The 20,966-nt window shown below is 41.3% G+C and overlaps 1 protein-coding gene across 1 annotated transcript; it reads right to left on the bottom strand.

Moving 5' to 3' along the window:
- Positions 1-2,185: 2,185 nt before the first annotated feature.
- On the bottom strand, positions 2,186-19,045 carry LOC115596961 (coiled-coil domain-containing protein 6). Its single transcript, XM_030442465.1, has 9 exons — positions 18,651-19,045; positions 17,333-17,482; positions 15,251-15,379; positions 14,622-14,725; positions 13,624-13,784; positions 11,268-11,424; positions 9,973-10,073; positions 8,145-8,266; positions 2,186-3,919 (listed from the first exon to the last, which is right to left on the bottom strand). The coding sequence occupies exons 1-9, from the start codon at positions 18,903-18,905 to the stop codon at positions 3,722-3,724; spliced, it is 1,377 nt and encodes a 458-aa protein (XP_030298325.1). The 5' UTR covers positions 18,906-19,045; the 3' UTR covers positions 2,186-3,721.
- Positions 19,046-20,966: the final 1,921 nt, after the last annotated feature.

Here is a 20,966-nt window from a genome sequence, read left to right on the forward strand (position 1 = left end):
TAGGTTGCAGAACTCAGAACTGTTCTTTCGGATGTTATGATATTAAGCCCCTGACATGTCATGGTGTCCCACAAGGATCCATTTTCGGGACCCTAATGTTTACTCTACTAATATATCAGGATTGAGTAACATATTTATGGAGCCATGTTAGCAGTTCAGACGTTTAATTATTAGCCTTTTTGCTAAGGTCAGGACAATGATTTGTTGCAGCTGTCAGCTTTTTTCAGTTGGTGATGTTGCAACATCAAATTGTTAAGGTTTTGGTATTTTATTTATGTGTTACAAACTAATGGTGAATGAGAATTCAACAAGAAGAAAATAATCTCACTATGAACACAGTACCATCAAAACATATTTAGGACAATTGCTTGCTTCTGCCCTGGCTACTTTTCCCAGCAGTTTTACGTCAGCTGACCTGATATTCTGACGTTTTTGAGTTTCTTTTCTTTTCGTTTTTCACTTCTGTGACACCTGAGAACCAGTAACATGCTGTTCTTTTCCGTAAGACTCTTGGCAGGTGTAAACACACAGAGCCACCCTGCAGTCTGGATAAATGTCTCTTGGTTCAGCCTTTCAGATCCATAAAGCTGCAGAGGTGAAAGGCCACTTTAGCACCCAGTGTGCCCACCCTGAGCCTCCAGTCCAGATTCCTGCTTGGATTAGTTCAGGTTGCTGGCTTCAGCAGCAAGAGGGAACACTGCAAAATGGTAGAAAAACAAATGATAGGCTTTGTTTGTATGAGAGCTCAGCAAGTCTTTGGACAAAGATATACTCCTGTCTCTTACGACGGGGTATATGTTTTTATTCTGGTCAGTTTGAACCGGCTGTATGTTTGAATGAGCTTCAGTTACCGCTAGAGACGTCAAGGAAGCCTAATGTGTTGCATAGCTTATCATCCCTGGCCTGTTTTCCTCCACCTCTGCAGGTTATTGTGCGCACTTTACAATCGTTTACAATGTTAAATGATCCTGGCATGATTGATTTATGGGAAACACTCCTCCGCTTTGCAGCCAGCTAGAACCAGTTAAAACCAATGTAGATGAGGAAATGAAAATTAGAACCTGGCCCAGAGTCAAGAGTCAATGGAGCTGCTGTGTCTAAGAGGCTTATCACATGAATGCACTTTGTTTTATAATAAATGACATCCAACGATAACTGATACTATATTTCAATATTTAGGTCTACGTAAGTCTGTCTGTGGATTGATCGTTCCAACACTTTGATCCAGGCTGAAATAATTCAACTAATTCTGCATTGATTTGAATAAACTCATAACAAGAGCAGGACACATAACATGTCATCATAGTTAACATCACTGCACCAGACATACATGACGGATGGTAGTGGTGCAGACATCATCTGATGATGTGGGGTTCAAACATCACTAGCCAGATATTTACAATGTACTGACATACAGCAAGAAGCAGAAACTGAAATACCATCTGCGGGGTGTCAAATGTGGTACTGGAAAAACCTTTTCAAGCAGACAGATATTTTGTCAGCGCGACGGGATCACCAGCATGCAACATGTAGTCAGGAAACTTTGCAGGTTCAAAAACGGTTGTGTTTCAATCAACGGGGGCTGGAACTAGAGAGGAAGGAAGTACCAAAGGTAAAGGCATGGAATTTAAGTTGTGGATCACCATATCCCTGTTCCAATCATCCCGGTCCACTCCAGCATAGCTGTTATTGTTTTAACCTCAACAGGTGTGTAACTGAGAGCAAAGTGAGGCCAACTATGAAGGTGACAGCTCAATAGCGCCACAACCACGTGTGATGCAGTCATGAAACCTTCCACGTGTGTAGATGAGCTCAAAATACAGCTGAGTTCATAGGTGGCTGGGGTCATACTTCAGTTCTGACCACTCATGAAGTAGTAACTACCATGTACAGATGTGTCTGAACAAGTGTCATGGCTGGTGTGATCTCTTTGCAAGATGGTTACACATTAGTAAACAAAGACAAGGAATTTTTTTCATTGAATAAGTCGAAACTTTTACCTGAGTGAGGCCCCAAAACAAAAGTCGGGGAATCCCACGTTAGAATTGATCCTATTAAAATGGATCCTCACAGGACTGTGAAAATCTTATGCAATTTTCATGGCAATCGATTATTTCAGTCAGACATCACAAAGCCATAAAACCACAGCAGTAAGACATAAATAAAACATTACATCTCATCAGTATGTAGAGAAGCTCAAGACATCTGTTTAATATGATAAATGCTAAGTTTCCCATTATGGTGAAAGTCAATGTCCTCAGTTGCATCTGCTCTCGTGCAACATACATAAATGAACAGGGATTACTCCTTTACAAGACATGAACATTTTTGCCTTCCCAGATAGGTGTGAGCAATGATGGTGTGTGTTTATTCAAGGCACAAACATTTTTTAATCAACTACTGCAGGGGTTTGGTGAGAGCTTCATGATTTCCACAAGGAGACATTGCAGTGAAGCTAAATACACAACAAGATCAATTCAATTCTCAACCGTGCACCTGTTAGGATCTGTCATATTCTGCATGTGCATCATATCGCAGCCTCCTGTCAGGGAAAATAAATGATCACAGACTGATTGTTATTTGCTGAAGTCTACAAAGCATAAGCCATCCATAAAACCGACAATTACAAATGGAAGTTGTCATCTCAAGAGCTTTAATCATACATAGAAATTTAGTTCAACAGTACCATTCATTTAGAATGTTTTAGCAGTATGTATATTTAGTGTAAAGAGCATTATGTTTTTTTTTTCCTTTTTCTGATGAGGAATATCCACAAGGATGATAGAAGCTTTCAGAAATACACCAGAGAGAGAGCGAGAGAGAGAGAGAAGAGCAGAGAAGAGACTGAGTACATGACTAAGTTGTAACACCTCAGACTACATTTTTAAACACCTCAAAAGGCGACATTTATCTGTGGTTTATGTACCAGTGTCCATCCTCCTTGATGCTTTTTTTTCCTTTTCATTTTAACTGAAGAGCAGCAGAGCCTTGAATGCTTTCAGAAACTAAAATATCTGTGGCGCCAGCTCTGTTTGATCAATGCCCCGTACTGGAGAAACTCCTCGCAGTTTTCAATGACATCTCCTGTTGAACTAATCAGAGTGTCGAGCTGTGGGTCAGGGTGAGCTGCTGAAACTGCTTTGGAGACGGAGGGGGTGGGGTGAGCAGGTGTGGAGGACATTACTGCAATCGAGTGTCATATCATAGGCATGAAAAGAATCGACCACATCCATCTATCGAGTCATCCGTTTCTCTAGCCATACATCCATCCATTGATTCAAACATCCAACCTATCAGAAAACACCACCATGAAACATACTGTATGTGCTGTTTGTGCTATCTTAGAAGCGCCACAACAACAATTCCAACCAGCTAAAGTCCCAAGCAAAGAAAAAAAAAACATAACATGTACAAGACAGAAAGTGGAACAGATAATTGGCCTACAAATCCCAGAAGCGATTTATTTTTCAGTCCATCCATTCCTTTTAAGAGTAGTTAAGTAACGCCACGTGTGGATTTGGCAGGCGGCGAGCTTCATCGAGGGTGAGCCGCTGTCTTGTTTCTTTCCCCTCTAAAACCTTTGAAGCTGCTTCTTTTGTGGAGTTGGTAAAGAGTAAGAAACTTGACTTCCAGAGCTGGTAATGATGGAAGCTGCTGTTGCGGTAGCGTCGTGGCATTCAGTGGGCGCGCTCACGCGCAAAGACAGAGACTGTGTGTTGCGTTAAGGCTGGGAGGGAGGCTGCTGTGCTGCTGCGTGCTGCGACATAGCTGCCGGGGAGGACATGGACTGGACCATGGGCTGAGCTGGTGGGGGGAGCGGAGGCTGAGCCTGCTGGGCCCCTGAGTGCGTGTTGGGAGAGGGTGGAGGCGTTGGACGTTTGAATTTGTCGGGGCTGGCGCTTCTTCTTGGGGAAGGCCTCTGTTGAGAGAAAGAGAAAATAAATGAATAAATATCCCTTGTTGTGTTTAATGCAACTGGATGGCAGCAAACTAAACTGCAATTTGTGGCAAAATCAGTCCAGCAAAATTCTCATATGGTCATTCTTTTTCAAATTCTTTAATGAGTTTTATGCAGACACAGAAAGAAGGTTTATCTCAATAACTGTTTAAAAACAGAGAGTTAACTGGTGCAATCGTTCTTTTTTCCTGTGTTACAAACCACTGATGGAAAATGAAATTGAGTGATGATGTAACTTGTGTCACCCATGTACCCTGGACTGACCTAACAAGAGTACTTGCAGTCACTGGAATGGAAAAAGAAGGGGTTTTAGAGTAAATGTAATCTGTCTGAGATTCTGCTCTCCCGGACAGAGTTATTTCCTAGTTTTAACTGCTGGGTGGGCTGGGTGGTGATGGGTGAGATGTGGTCTGTACATTATTATAATTAACAAGAAATGCTGCCTTGTGGATAAATACATCCGACCACCAGTCAAGTTGCAGCTAACATCCATGTCCATCCAAGTTCATAAATGAAGTGACGACTTTGGAGGAACTTAATGAAAGGATTAAGTGTTTTCTTGCAAAATTTAAGTCATCACTGTATTGACAAAGAGAGCTTTAACACATGAGGCAAAGACAATCATCTGAAGCGCCATCTCAGCAAAACCAATGAGCTTGTGCCAGACTGCCATATTTAACATATGGAGGTTGCTGCAAAAAAGCTTTAAATCTAAAACATGGACATTTCATCCTGCAGCAGTGAAAATCTTTACAATCACCACTGTTCAAGCTGGGCAGATAAGACTAGTGATGTCAATTTCGTATTCCACCAAATTATGGTGGAATTATGTCGTTGTATAATTAACAACTGTTATGTCGTTGTTTAACAGCAAGAAAAGCAGTTTTGCAGAACATTATGATGTCACAGTGACACCAGTTATAGCCAAAAGCCTGTTTTGCGAAGTCACAGTGACAATTGACCACCAAAATGTAATCAGCTCATTGAGTTCAAGTGAACAGGTCAGCCAAATTTGAAGAAATTCCCCCAAGGAGTTCCGAGATATCATGTTCGTGAGAATGGGACAGACAAGTGGATGGACAGCTCAACAAAAACTCCAGTGTCTGACTGAAAGAAAAAAAAACCTCTTTGCATTCAGGAATTGAGAAGTGACTCCAAGTTGGCCGAGACTCAGGCCACTGTGGCCTGGATAGTACCACACCTGCTGAGCACGCATCTACAACATGCACTTCGCTTTTATTGAATTGTCAAACAGGCTTTTAACCAACAGACAGCCCTTTGACTAACCGCTCTACTGTTTGTTCCCCGTGGTGTTATTTTTTCTTAATACATGCTAGAGTTTTCTTTCTAAAGCAGTCGACCAAAGTGTTTGACAAACAAAGGCTAATGAAAATAAGGTCAACAGAACACACTTGAAGTACTCTGCATTTAAAACAAGTAGGGATTATCCAGTAGCTTTGTTTACATAGAGCCTAATATTCCAATTCTAATTGGTTTACCAAGGGTAACCGCTTCTAGGTGAACTGGTCTACTGTGGAGTATTTGTTTAAATACAAACTCTTCGAGAACTTATTATAACTGATGATAGATGATAAATATCTATCTTCAGGAGAGGGAACTGATCAAACACACACGGAAAGAGATCAATTAAGCTATCAGCTATTCATGTTTTCATGTGCACATTGGAGAAATGTTGTGTACATGGTTGGAAATTAACATCAGCTAAATGCTGTAAAATATGAAGGTAGTTGGTAGATTTTAAACAAAATAATGATTTACTCTGGAGTTGCTGGTGAAGTTGAACTTTTTATCTGTCAATGGCTGGTGGATTCTGGTAAATGGTAGGCTGCTGATGATGGATAGATGGATGATGGATTATTTGAGTGCAAGGGCACAAACTATGGAAAAAACAAACCTACAATCTCATCTACTTTGATCTTTGATCCAAGTCTTTTCAACCCCCGATATCGAACTTATCATTTTGGCAGCACTTCCGCCTTGAATTATACTGCCAGTACATTCAGGCCCATTAGTTCAGATAGCGTCTGAAATAAAAATGTATCTGGTTCTTCCACTAAACCAATTAAACTAACATTCATTCATATAAGAAATATTACTAGGAAGACAAGGCAAAACAAGAAAATGATCATAAACACACCCATATTTTAACACCTGTGGACTAATTTGTCCTAATTTGACACGGTGTTAATGTCATAGGTGAAACTAAAAACAACACTATCAAATATAATTTGGCTGGAGAAAGACTTGATTGAACCATGACTGGTATAAAACATGAATAAAAATTGATAAAGAAATAAAAGTGACGCAAATAAGGTGTGTTAAGGCTGAGTTATGACTGTTACTGAAGCGATAAATGAACACCTGATTGGACCTTAGGACATTTATGGAGCTATTCTAAGTTCTCCTCATATCAATGTCGGAGTGGGTGATTATGTGTGATGTAACAGCAATATGTGTCAAGATTAAGCCAGTGTTCGTTCAGATTTCAGGCTTGTACACGTACACACCCACATCGGGTGAACTCGTAGACTCGTAGCCCCATTTACTGTTGTTATATACATGGAACTAAAGACTACGATATCTACAGAGGCTACAAAAACACAGCTGAATGACAGCAGTTGACCTCAGTGATTGTTTCATTTTTAACCCTGTATGTTGGAGCACAGAAATAAAACAGTCCCAATACCTTACAGACTGCAGATTATTAGCAAAAAAATGGTCTTGACATTTAAAGTCTTCGATGGGGCTCCACATGCAATAAAATACGTCAAAGAATGTACTCTTCATTGTTAAACATTTAAACTGTGTGCCAAGTCTGAGGACATTCTGTCATAAAGTAATAAAAACAAACTGTACCCAAGAAGTGGGACATCTAACACAATATACTTTCAATATTATTATGACCCTAAATAACCCCTCCTATGCAGTATTCCTGTACATTCTCCATTTAAAAATTCTGTACTTTTCCAGACCACTCTGTAGATTTTACAGACCGTACTGAGTAGAAACAAGTCAGTGGTCATTATGTAAATAGCTAAATCTAAAGAAATCTACCTGTTAACGTCATAGGCGTGATTGGCAAAGGACAAAAAAGCAGGAAAATATATGGCTCCACTATGTCTCTCTTTACATTTATTTTGTCCAGTTGTTGGCTTTAGCTAAGAAAGAAATAGAATAGTCCAGTTTACTAATACAATCTGCTGCTGGTTTGGAGTCACTGGGCCACATGACAAAAAAAAAATGCAATTATTTTGTATTAATATATTTATGCTAAGTAATTTAATGACGGTCCATAAATCAGTTTCCAGCGCGAGGCTCTGGGAGGTGAGCTAACCGTCCTCCTGCTGCTCACACAGTGGGCGAACTTCAGTAAAGTCGCAGCTGGACCCAAGTGAATATCCGCTGAATGGCCAACCTAAAACTAACTTCACCCCGGATCGATGAGTCGCCTGTTGCAGCCTTTGAATAGCATGACGAGGATTTCAGTCACATAACTTAAACAGTGACTTGTAGAAATTATACAAATAGCAGTTTAATGACAAAAATAATCGATTTCAAAATAACTTAGGGTGTAGTGCTTTCACTGTGTGCAACTTAAATCCGCCATTCGCCCGTGATATTAAACCTACAAAAATCATGTCCTTTTTTTTTGCAGCGGTGCTGAATATCCAGCAGTGGCAGCGCACCACCTCAGAATGCATATAGGAGAAACACTGACACATCAGATAACCTTCCACAACGATTGCAGGCTCTTTGGTGGAGCTCTGCTTTGAATGAAGTTCCATCGTGACTAATAAATGGACTACTTGCGGAGTGACATGAACACATGAATCAGCGGCACAAAAAACGTTGACAGCGGTGAGCGGTCATTATGTTTACCATTACCTGACCCGTGCATTGTGCATAGCCAACCGACTCCAACTATCTAAACTATCTTTCAGTTTATTCATAATTTGTATTTACTCGAAAATCCCTCGGAACCACAGGAGAAATTTTGCAAGCACTTCTAACTTAAAAAAAGATTCTCACTGAATGTTGAAATTGAAGCTACTCAGATTTCAATTGCATCTCCTAACTATCTGATCATAATAGTCGAGCTCTGAACTTAAAACACTCACAATTTGCCATACGTCTGCTTATGGAGATGCAGCTGGATGTTACTTACCGCTACGGCGTGAGAGGAGCTTCCGTGGACGTGCAGGGCGGGGGTGTTGTAGTGGGAAATGGCAGCTCTGGACAGTGTTGCTGGAGGGGTGAAGCCAACTGTGTGGCTGCCATATGAGAGACCTGTGACACAGACAGGAAGGCAGTCATGGAGAGGAAGTTCACAAACTATCTCTATCTTTAACCATAAATTCATTTCTGCCTCAAAGTAAGAACATTTTTTATATTGTCACTGTACTGTTTTCAACTGAGTATATGTCAAAAGGGGTAGCACATGATCACATTTTTATACAGCGTTCCAACTTATTTAAAATCAGGGTTGAACTCTTGGCATCAAACATGATTGAGTAAACAATTGGTCACTAACACGCAGAGGCGGCAAAAGTAAACACATTCTTTTTGCAAGTAGAAGCACAGATACCTGTGTAAACAAAGACTGGGCGACAGCTGACTCATATGAATGTGCATAAGCAGGTCCACTTTTTGTGCATGAAATGGCAAAAAAAAAAATGTTAGTCTGGTTGTAGGTCTACGCTTGACTGTGTCCAGAAACTTCCCCTTCCTCTCCTTTGGGGAGAGATCAGGTCTTGTGAGTAGAGTAATGTGACAATAACTGCATGTATTGAGGAAGTGGGTCAGATGATTGATGATGGATTGTTTTCTTTTTTGATTCTTGTTATTGCTGTGGCAGCCACCACAATATGTTACCAGCTGAAACACTACTCCTGGAACTTCACCTCATATACAGTGACGAGGCTTATTTGCAAATCACTCTGGTGCTCGTGGAAAATCTTATAAAATGAAATCCCACCATCTCCAAAAATGGTTGAGAAATGCGAATAAATGGTCAAAGTCTGAAGCCATGAAACTGTCATGCTTTAAACACCATGAGTACAGCTGTTCCTTGTGAATCGCTTTAAGGAATTTCTTAAGTTTCCAATACACATAAAAAAAGAAATGTTTTTATATTTTTGTTGTTTTGTTTTCAGTATTACAGTGGCTGGCTTCAGTGAAATGCTGAATTGTTGTTTTGGGAGACATGTTGACATGGTTACTCCGCCCGAGTCAACCTCACTGTCCTTCACATTCGATGTGAACCGACTCTGGGTGCCTGGAGGTAGAGATAAGGTGATCCTTGGTGTGACTAAAGAGTTACAAACACATTGCCTACCACCTGGATGTCTCTCACTGTGATATGAGATTCTTTAGGAATTATGGCACACAGTAATAAAGATAAGCAAAGGTAAGCTTTTGTTGTGGCTGTGTGCAGGTATGCATGCTGTGCAAAAAGCTTCTGTTATGTAATAAACTCTTAAAATCATGTAAGAATAACTGCGGCACTGTGGCATCCACAGATGCAACTTTCCCAGGTTTGCACAATCACTGTCCTACATGATAGTCAGACAAATTAATGTTAGGTAACCATTTGTTATGTAAGCATATGGATTTTTTATGGTCCTCCTGAACAAAACAAGTCCTGCGGAAGCTATAAGGTTTATGACAGAAGAGAGCAAGAAGTGGATTCTATTGGACAACGAGTTAGAGCAAACACTTTATTTCACTGCCACTGACACTGTGGATTTCTTTATGGTTCCACTGACCTTTAAGAGACTTGAATGTCAATAAATGTTTGTTCTAGATTTGACACTAGATATAACGGATAATAATGGTAAGCTTTGTTACAAAGATAAAGCTTGTTTTGTAGGAACATGTCTAAAAAATTGATATCAAAGGTACTTTTTATTGCCATGTTGGCCATTCTCTCTGATGTGCCATACTCGGCTAAGTGTTGTATTTTGCTGTACAGCAGCCATTTTAAATGTACTTACCAGGTGATATTGGTCGGCTGGAACTTGGGGAGGGGGTGTAGGGGATCGGGCTGGACACGGTCCTGGCTCGCAAGCCCTGTGCAGACATCTCATTGAAGTACCTGAGAGGATGAAATTAACAGTTTATGAAGAGTCAACAGATCTTCAGTCTAATACAAAAAAGAAAGCAAACAATCCAGACCTTCAAAGAAGTATGACAAAGTACAATTATGTAAAACATCAGTGAAGATAGTGAGTGATAAGCCTTTAAGACGCAACATACTTTTAAAACTATAAATCACAAGATGTCCCTATAAACAGAAGCACAAATTACATAAAAGCTGCACAAACAAATGGCATTAGCCATTATAAAGAGATGTGGACTCAACCTTTTTAGATGATGTCATACTTTGGGAGAATGGGACTGAAAAATGGTTATGAGTGGTTGATGTTAGTCCTCTTCAGCCGTGGAATGACCTGTCTGAGAAACTACTACTGGTTACATCAGTATCTTATTTTAAATCACTTCTCTTTTTTTTTGTATCCATTGTTATTTTGTATTTCATCCTTATTGTTTTTACGGTCTTAAACATCCCTTCCTATACATTTTATTGTATTCCTTATTCCAAGCGTACAGGAAATCCAAAAACGTGTTTATTCCTGTATTTTCAGCCCATATTGTAACATTTAAAGATGTATAGTTAAACATGTGGCCCAACCTATCTGACTTTCCTTCTCTGCTTATTTTGTTACTTTGAAAGCATCTGCAAAAACACCACCAATCAAACTACAGCTACTTTAGGGTAAACTCAGGCTGTCACTTCCTTACTTTTTCACAGATGTCTGGTCTATAACCTAGTGTTAAGTGTTGTTATTAATGAGATATTAAAGCATCAAGTAGCGAGTACGTGCTGCAGGGGATTTCTACCTGGAAGTTATTGTAAAAAAAACCTTGTGAGTTGTTCTATACAAAAACAAAGAAAGTTTGTCTGAATGCTATTGGAAGAACAAGTGCTGTGTGCTGAGGTGGCATGCATTTCTGCTGTCTTTTGCATCTCTTGCTCTCTTGTTTTGTCATCTTTTCATTCTCACAGGTTCAGTCTCCTTTCATCTTATATGCAATGTCAGCAGTGTTAATGAGCAATGGAATGGAAGTGTCTCTTGAGTCCAGGACAGAAGCCACGCCCTTTACTAGGATGATGTCTCTCTCTCTCATCCACCTAACTCGATTTGCTGACACATGTGACGGTGCACCCCTGTTTAGAGTTATTGTTAACCTTTTGCTAATCTGCCCTGTTGTGTGTCTCAACATATACCTCTCATCGTCCATCTCCAGACTGGATTCACTCTCTGACAGTTGTCTGCACAGTGCCTCCCTGCGCTCCATTTCTCTCTGAAGCTTTCTCTGCAGCCGGATGTTCTCCTCCCTCATGTGTCGCTCCTCCTCAATGTACTGGGCACGCTTCTCTGTGTCTGGGAAGGGAAACACACAGAACAGATTACATCAGCTGAGTTACTGTCAAGCTTACATCCTGGCCACTGTATATCACCATGACCAACAAATTAATTAATGTGTTGCACATCAAAATTGTTGCTGTTGTAAAAACTCGCAATTAAAGGCTGTTTATGTCAAATAAAATAATCCTCTCCTAAGAGCTGAAGCGCAAGAGTGTATGTTTGTGCGACACAAAGATTTCTTCCAATATTATCTTTCAAACACTAAAGTGAAAGTGGGTCAATGCTGATCTCTGCAAACACACTGGGTTACAAGGCAAGCAGCATCAGCACTGATGTATATCTACTTGACTTGTTCAAAGTTGGACTGACAGCTCCATCTAGTGGCAAAAACAAAGCAAGTAAAGTTGAGTGACACTCCCAGGCATGTGTTTAGATTTATCTACGTTCATTTCTCTCAGACAGACCAACACTTATGGTTGTCTGAACAGACAAGTGTTCTTAACTTCAGCCAAATGCTGTTTACGGCTGTGCTGTTGAACTGTGAATTGACTTTGTTATTCTGTCCACACCCAATGTGCTTCAGCTGAACCCATAAAACACAAAAAGCTGTTTTCAATAAGCACACAGACACAATGGATAATGTGACCTAATATGGATTTCAACTCTTAGTACCACATGCCTTTCCAGCTCCCGCTGTCTTTATGCGTCACTGATTTGGGCAGACAAACTAAATCAAAGCTAAGGTGGGAGTTTATTATACCAGGTGGGACTAATCAGTGACATGTTCATTAGACAGATGCTCAAAGGGGAAGCTTTTGTGTTATTGTGTACATCTTGTTACAGACTTTCAGAGACCAAATGTATCATAACCTTGCCCTACACTTTCATGAAGTTGCAACAACAAGAGCTCATCTAAAAGACAAGCCGAATGCATAATTCTCTGTAAATCTGTCCAGAGCTGCTTGTGATATAATATCACTGCAATGTCTCAAGCAACAATATGAAAAAACAAAACACAAAGCAGCGGATTCTTTGTTACTTAAATCACTGGATCAATTTTATAGATGCGAGATCAAGAGTCTGGTTTCACTTTACAAAACTTGCTTGCCTGTTCATGAGTCTAACCGGTCAATTTCATGGATGCTCCCTGTAATAATAAACCAAGCAAAAATGTCAACACAAAGCAGGCGTTGTAACGCCTCACTGAACAGAGCTCAATGCTGAACAGCATCTGTACTTTTAGATCAATTTAAGACATTTCTGGCAGATTTTAAAAAAGGTATGAAAATCTATTTTATGGATCCTGAAACTTTTAAAAATTGGCTTTAAATCAACGACAACATTTGGTCGTCTTTATGGCCCAAGAATCATGAGGAAAGATTAAAGCAAAGTCCTGACGACTGTTTAGAATCATGGAATCTCAAATAATATTTTAACATCTGGCACACATCTGCACATACAGATGCCATGAAGCAGGTATTTATGCTGTTGTCTTAGGCATTCACAAGGAAGCTCTTAAAATCTACAATGTGACAAGAGTGCTCTTGAATGCACCAACACGATAACATTACACAACAGTCTTCAAAAGCGTCCTTGAATGCACCAAGGACACTTCTAAAAATGGTACCTGCTTGCAATTGCATTTCCATGCAGTATTAACTTATGTGTATGTGTTATTGGTTCCACGGTGACGCAAATTAAATGCGTTTCTGATTTCTAGCTCACAGCTTTCTACAGATGCACTGGAGGTCTCGCTTGCTATGAATGTGACAGTCCATCTCTAATGCTGCATACTAAATAGATGTGCTTTTGACAAAGCGGAAATAAATTAGATGCTTAAGTGCCATGGGTTCCCCCTTTTTAAAGGAAGAAACTGGATGGAAAGACACAGACATTGACTTTCTTTGAGACTTGTTGTTGATAACTGTGTGATTCCACTTCTTCCTTTTTCCTAAAGGACCTTCAGGTGTCGCGCTGTAATGTGCCATGTGATAGGTGATGACGATGTAAACTGTGCCAGACAAGGCCAGAAAGTATCCTGTTCTTTCTGGTCTGGGGAAAACAACCCATGGCGGGTGTAGAGTGAATTTGCCCCTCACAGCGCATCAAGAGGATCGGCTTTACCAATCACATCCTTAATCAACACTTGAGGGCATCTGCCCCTTCAGAGCCCACACTCCCTTGGATCCTGTGACAAGTCGAGAGGCCACTTACGCTGCAGCTCAGTGGTGCGCAGGCTTTTCTTAAGCCTCTCCACCTCATTCTTTAGGAAACGGATATGCCGCATCATGTTCTCTGGTGAGTCTATCTCCATGGAAACGTCTCTTGGGGAGGGAGGAGCTGATACAGGCTGGTCCAACTTCTCCTGAAGGATTCTAGTGAAGAAAGCAAACAACACACATTGTTGTGGGAATTCATTAACAGAAATAATGGGCATGATACCAAGCTTTTTAAAATTATATTCACTGCAGACTTTACACAAAAATGAAAAACCTTTTCATCCATCTCATGTTTTCTGAATCCGAAGATTGAAAAAGGCTCTGATTTAAAATGAACACGTTAAATATACAATCAGGCCCTGCAGGAGGTAATTATTCACCCTTCTGTGATTTAATAAACCAAAAACATTACCCTTCTGTTAGTCTGTTAATCTGTAATTTTACTCTGCATCATAATTGAGGCTGAGTCACTTGTTTTTTGTGACAGTCACATTTTCTGTGCGTGTGATTGTGTGCAACTGTCAGAGACATAAAAAGGGGCAAGAGCTATGGGATGTCCTTACATATTTTCCAAACATAACAAAACAGATGTAATAAGCAAACATTTTTTAAAAATAATCACATTCAAACCCTGTCAAATGTGATGTCATGGCGCATTTAAGAGGGCTAAGAATGTAAGTGGTGGGGAACAGTCAACCCAAAGCTTATAGCGAGTGCTGAAGTTACAAATGATCCACTGAGGAAAGCCTAAATATGAGGCTGAAAGCTCTGGAAAATCGAACTGTTTTTAAGATTATAACTCTTGGCCAAGAAAAAAGCAACTGTGAACTTACTTTCTCACTTTTGAAACAGATAATGAAAATTCAGTTGCAGCCATCTTCATTAAATAGCATAATTCCAACAGCTACACTCAGCTAAAAGCCTTTTTCCCTTTTGATAATACTACTGAAGAGAGAATTTTCAACGTGTTCATGTAATGTGATGATTCCACACCTTTTCTCAGCCTCAAGTTTGTCCATCCGTTTCCACAGTCTGTTGACCAGGGCTTCTTGTTCCTGCTCTAATGTGTTCTCAAGGTCTATCTTCTCCCGCCTCAACTAGAGAATAAAAGAAGAGCGGAGAGAGACATTCAGAGACACAAAAACCTTGACGTTGAAAAGCACATACAGTACACAAGTACACACAAAGCAAAGCCGAGATCTCAGTCTACATAAGATTTTCTTTCATAGAGCTACAGTCTCTAAAGTCTCTGTGAGTGAGCCAGCCCGATAGAAAAATGCATTACAGGATGGTGGTTCTGTGGCAGTGGCATTACACAAGCGTCACTCTAACATATAGATATTCGTGTGTGAGCTGCAACAACAAATGTATTCATGCGCTTCCACAGAAAAACCCTCCCATTAAAGCATGGAAAAAAATACGCAGTGGTTTGAAACACACAGGTTTGATCCATCCGCAGACCAAAATGTTCTTTCCAGCTAGTATTCAATGGGAAGAATTAAGGATGGTGAATTTCTGGCATCGTACACTGTTGCCATAACTGAACACAGAAGGTCAGGGATATGTTGTTCCACACTGGAACTAGATGCTGAAACTTTCTTGCTCTGCCACAATAAGCGTACCTGTTCCAGGGTCAGCTGCTTTGAGATGGTTTCATTCTCCATCTTCTTGATCTTTTTCATCAGCTTGTTCACCTGGAACTCCTGCTCCTGCTCCAAGTGCTGCTCCAACTCTGCCTTCTCATGCTGGAGCTAGTTTGGACAAGGGGGAGGGTAGTGCACAGACAGAGGAGAGAAGAGGAGGTGGATGAAAGGAGAAGGATGAGAAATATGGTAAAGGAGTAAGAACACATGATGAGATTCATGGTGACTCACATATAAACTATGTGATGACCACAGTGAACAAACCCACTGGTGTCAGATCATTTAGCTTACACATCGACAGTATAGCAAAACAGGAAGTCTATGTCGCCATTCTACCGGATCAGCGGATGAATTTCCCAGAAGAATAAACAGTGTAAAATAATGATTTGGCAACCAAAGAAAGCACCTTTGGCAGCTCACCAATCCAAAGAAAGGGTGCGGCTCAGCACTGACTCAAAAATGGGACAGTTGTGTGATGAATTATATAAGCGGTTACTCATTATGGGGAAAGGGATGCAAATTCATTCATAGGAAAGTACTTGAGAGGGAAAAATAACCATTTCCATTATGCTACTAACAGAAACACCTCAAAACTTGGCCTACAATGACTGCATTCATCCCGAGTCGAGTGCTCTGTGGTGTCCTGGCTGAAATAAAAGACCGCTAAGCTTTGCCACACCCAGTGCAGCATTTTTTCTTTTAATTATCACACTTACAATTTTAGGAATTGTTTTGATAATGTGTCTTGCTTTTTCCAATACAATTACCAACCGCTGTATAAAAGGCCTCCACCCCTCTGTACTCTGTGGTAAGAAACAACTACGTCTAAGTCTGTGTGAACATGTATCTGTTCATCTGAAGCCTATTGCTTAAAGACAATCTGCAGAGATACTTTATTCAACGTGGGTTCCTCTGTCCTTTTATCAGAGGCTGGCTTTAAGCAATGGGCTTAAGTTTGCAGATATCACGCATAAAGGTAAAGTAATTCCCTACAATATTTCATGTATTAATAATAACAGTTAATCCAAATCAGCTTCATCTCTAGAAAGAAAACATATATTGCCATATTAGAAGACATCAGAAAGGGGACGGACATTATACTCTACAGCAAGACGACGGTGCATAGGTCAGTGTCAGAGTGTGCCGAAAGGAGTGGCATTAATTCATCTCCCCTCCGAGGAACCTAAATCATTCATCTACCCGAGCTTAGACAACTTAAATGCAAAGTCCATCAGCAGGAATGGTGGGAAAAATGCAAGTCAGACCAAATTGTTTACAAAAGTGCGTCTGCACAGGAGCACTTAAACATCCAGTTAAAATAAATGACCACAGTCGCTCAATTCACCCGCTGTTATCACAAGCGTATAACACATGCCCATGTCGACACACACACAAACACACTACAAGCTACTTGCCAGCACCAAGTCAACGGATAGAGGCAGACATAGGTCTGTTTCATGTTAACTGAAAAGGCGAGATAACGTACACCCAAACAAGTCCATCTGTATGACCTTAAGCTGGGTCTGTTGAGGCATTTGCATGGGTCCATTTCCAGTTCCCCACTTCTTTACACATCAACAAACCATTAGTCAGCCTACAGCTAGCCATCGAAAGTCTGACAGCGGGTGTGCAGTTGGGAAAATAAGATTTGGAAAACAGACTGAACCAAATAACCGACAGACGGGAGGAGAGTAATTCGAGAGTCATTTAGAGTAGCTAGCAGCCGCAGTGAAGTCATCTTGAGCCGTTCCTGGCTTCAGGCAAGTACCAATACAGTTGATGATGATGTACTAATGGCTGCACACTCATACATAGGTTGTGTGTGTAGATATACACACACACACAGCAGCAAGCTCAAGCTGAACACGCTTGACAATACTGCAGCCAGCAACTTTGCATAAGTGAGCATTAAGAAAACATCCCTGCACCACAGCCATATCAAATAACTCATCGAATAGGGTACAAGTTCAAACTGATGTTATTCTCTGTTGTGCTCGGTGAAAACAATTCCAACTAGTGAGTCAAAAATTTGTGTTTTCCCATCTTGTTCCCGACACTCACTTGCATGAGTTTCCTTGACAGTTCGTTGGTGAGAAATTCCTCCTCCTTCTCATAGTTGACCGCCAAGGTCTCCTTCTCCTTCTGCAGGGCCTGGATCTTCTTGAAAAGGGTGTTACTGATAAATTCTTCCTCCTGCTCTGCTCTTGCTTGCTGAAGGACACACACACACACAAAAAAAACACAAATACAAATGAGAGACAGTAGCTGAGGGAGACATTAGCAAATAGTCTAATCAAACTGTGGGGTGTAAACAATCATCCTAATTAAACAGTGCACACAGGCACACCGATCAACCAAAATCTGCTGCAGTGAAGTCTGCCAGCCAAAGAGGAAGCAGACCTTTTCTCCCTAATGACTCAAGAGATATTGCAGTAATGGGTGACTTATGTTTGAGAGGAAGAGTGAAACATGGGGGGGGGGGGGGGGCGCTGAGGAAATGTGTCTGGACAGCCACAGCAGCTAGCATTACAGTGTGATGATACGCCTGTCCTTGTTGGCACCGGGCTCAAATTCTCCATCCTCATTCTTCACTGACCTCAAAGCTAAACTCTGTTTTGCAAGCTGGGGGAATTTGTCAGTTGTTCAAGAACAATGAGAGGCACAATAGCAACACGTTTACAGAGAAAGAGAGAGAGGGGGGCTGTATTGTGGCTGACTTGCCAACATACGAGCCTGGCGTTTAGCTAGCTCGCTAAGTTTGGCCTACATACTTCCTATCTAACCAACAGATCGGTTACACATTTTATGAAGCTGAGGCTCATTAACCGAGCATGGAGACATATGACGCATCGGTCCATGCCAACGCTGCTCCTGCTGCTGGGCTATTTATTTTCTCAGCTATCGCATCCTCGTTGGACATAACGTGGTGACAATGTCTAGCAGTGAGTAATCAGCACACCAAAAAGCTAACGGCAGTCCGGCAACTTGCATCGTGAGATGCCCACCTCATTTTAACGCCCTTTCCACTTGACGTTAGCATCCGAGCTAGCTAACGTTAGCCAAGATTAGCAACGCAAAGCAAAACAAAGCGAGCTAGCAGGCTATCACTGCCCAGCCACCTAGCTAGCATACGCTAGCCCACTGGCTAAATGAGTAACATACCCATCTAGCTGGCTAATGTTAGTAGAGCTAGCAAAACACCAGAGTGGTGTGTTCAAAGAAACGTAACATTCACATGAAACACAGTAAATGAGTCACCCTCGACTGTTTAGCACTCAACAGACAACACCAGACATAGCTAACTTACTGACAAACCCTGTGTAATAAGTGGCGTGGGTATAGCATCTAGCTAGGCAGTTAGCTAGCTAACGTTACTCACAATGGTGACGCTAGCTTTGCGGAGGTCCCGATTCTCCTCCTGCAGGGCTTTGCACTTGAGTTTGAACGTCTCAAGCTCAATTTTAAGAACTTTATTCTCTTGCTGTAGCGAGGCCAGGCGGTTCGTCAGCTCCTCCAGGCGAAACTGTGAAATGACTATGCTCGGTTTCCCCGAATTCGAGGCGGAGGACGACATCGGGGTGGCCGAGCTGCTCCCCGCTCCGTCGGTGTCGCTCTCGCTTGCGCTGTCCGCCATGGCTGTGCGACAGTGTGGGGCAGGGAAGACGACGGCAGCTGCAGCGTTTGAGGAGCGCAGACAGCAGAATGGTACACGGTGTGACCTTGCTTCACGCTGGCCGGCACAGCACCCCCAGCAGGATGTCTCCAGTACCGCACGATGCAGCCTCAGACTCATCAGACTGGAGCCTCTGAGACATCTGTCAACCGCAACCGTGCAAAGTGATGCTGCCCAAAACCTTTAGCTGAATATTTGGAGCCTCACAGTGTTTTTATCATCATCTGTCTCCTCTACATTTGTAAAAAATCTGCATGTTGGATGATCTTAAAGGCGCAATGTGTAAGAATAAGGCCACCTGAGGAATTGGTACTCCGAGCAAATATCAAATCAAGTCAAAAAGGTGGAAGTTGGGAGCCGCGTAGCACTAGAGTAACCGCTAACTGCTCCTCGTTGTAGTAGTCGTTAGCTCAGTTAGCCATGCATGTAGCGAGCCAAATCACGCCTCCTCTTGTTGCCCCATGGGAACTTATTTCAGAACGACTTTGTACGGTAGTGAACGGAGATCCCGTCTGAATTGCATCGTGAATCACACACACACGATGTCTGTCAATTTAAAAGATAGTTTTCCAAGATCCAAATTCCAAAATAAAACAAAAACAAAACAAAATACCAACCAGACAAAACTGAACTTGATAGAGAAGTATATAACTAGACTTAACAAATAACTAGGAAAAGAAAATGCTACCAAACTCTAATCTAGATAAAGATCTAAACATCTAGAATAATCAAACAAACAATACTACTTGTTATTAGCAAAAAATAACAACCAAAACTAAAATCAAACAAAAAGCTCCATCATTACGTTTTCACATAACTGCAGTTGTCGATAGGACCAGATTTATATTAATTTTCATCTTTTTAGTGCCTTTTCTGTGCCGATATCGCGACCATGTTGGTGTTGGTGACGTGTGTTGTGCGAGACGATGTAGTTCACTGAGCAGTTTAACACAAAACTACATGATATAACTTACTTTGCACTGATTAATTTATTAATCCATTTTTTTTGTGCCCGTTGGTTTTGTTCCAGTTCCTCAGAGTTAAAAGGAATTATGTAAAATAATAAGATCCAGTATTTTTTTAATAGTCTCTCATGAAATGCAAAATAAATAAGTTCATAATAGTATCATATACACAGTATACACTGATCACTCTCACACTAGGTAAAGCCGCCAAGTTTGGGCTGGTTTCTTTTTTAGTCTCCTTTTGGGCTTGTTTCCATGGACTTGGTCGCTTGTTTCTCTTGTGAGATCTGGCAACACTGTCTCGGTGTTGTTTACACCACTAGCACGGCAGCTTTGGACTGCCGGGAGGAGGAAGAGGAGGAGGAGGAGGAGGAGGACGTTCTCAGGCCAGGGACAGGTTGACCCAGGAGGAAAACGCTGTTGGGGAGAGGTGCAAGAACATAACGTCAAAATAGTAATTTCTACATAATCAGTCTGTAATTTTAGGTTTGAAACTGAAAGAATGACACATGGCACCTTTAACGCTCTGATCTGTGGTCATGTGAGGATGAAGTGGGAAGATTTGCAAAGTTTTTTTTCTGTTGTTCCACCGAAAACCTGCCACAATCAATTGGACAGTATTACTAATATCAATATTGTATAAGTAGCACAGTAACTACACGTGAGTCTCCTCATCATCCGCATTAAACATCCACTTAAAGCAGGCCATGTAATGTAAATAAATCATGCATCTGGGAGGAGAGACTAAGTGGGACTGCTTTTCCATTTTTGTTTCTCAGCGTGGAGGCAGAGTGTGTTGTCCACTAATCAGGGTTGGTGGTGAAATCCCCAGCCCCTCCCCTGTCCAGATGTCAAAATGTCCTTGAGCAAAACATTTTTTTGTGTGTGTGTGTGTGTGTGAATGAGAGTGCTTTGGATAATAGCGCTGTATAAATGCGGCCTCTTTGATTACATATTCGGCAGAAATCAGCGATATCCCTCATGGGAAACTCCTGTTACCCGCCCCCCACACAACAAGGCAGCCCAAGCAAATAAGCGAGCAGCCCCTGGAGAATTT

The sequence above is a fragment of the Sparus aurata genome, chromosome 15 (genome assembly GCF_900880675.1).
Source record: "Sparus aurata chromosome 15, fSpaAur1.1, whole genome shotgun sequence".
Classification (NCBI taxonomy): Eukaryota; Metazoa; Chordata; class Actinopteri; order Spariformes; family Sparidae; genus Sparus; species Sparus aurata.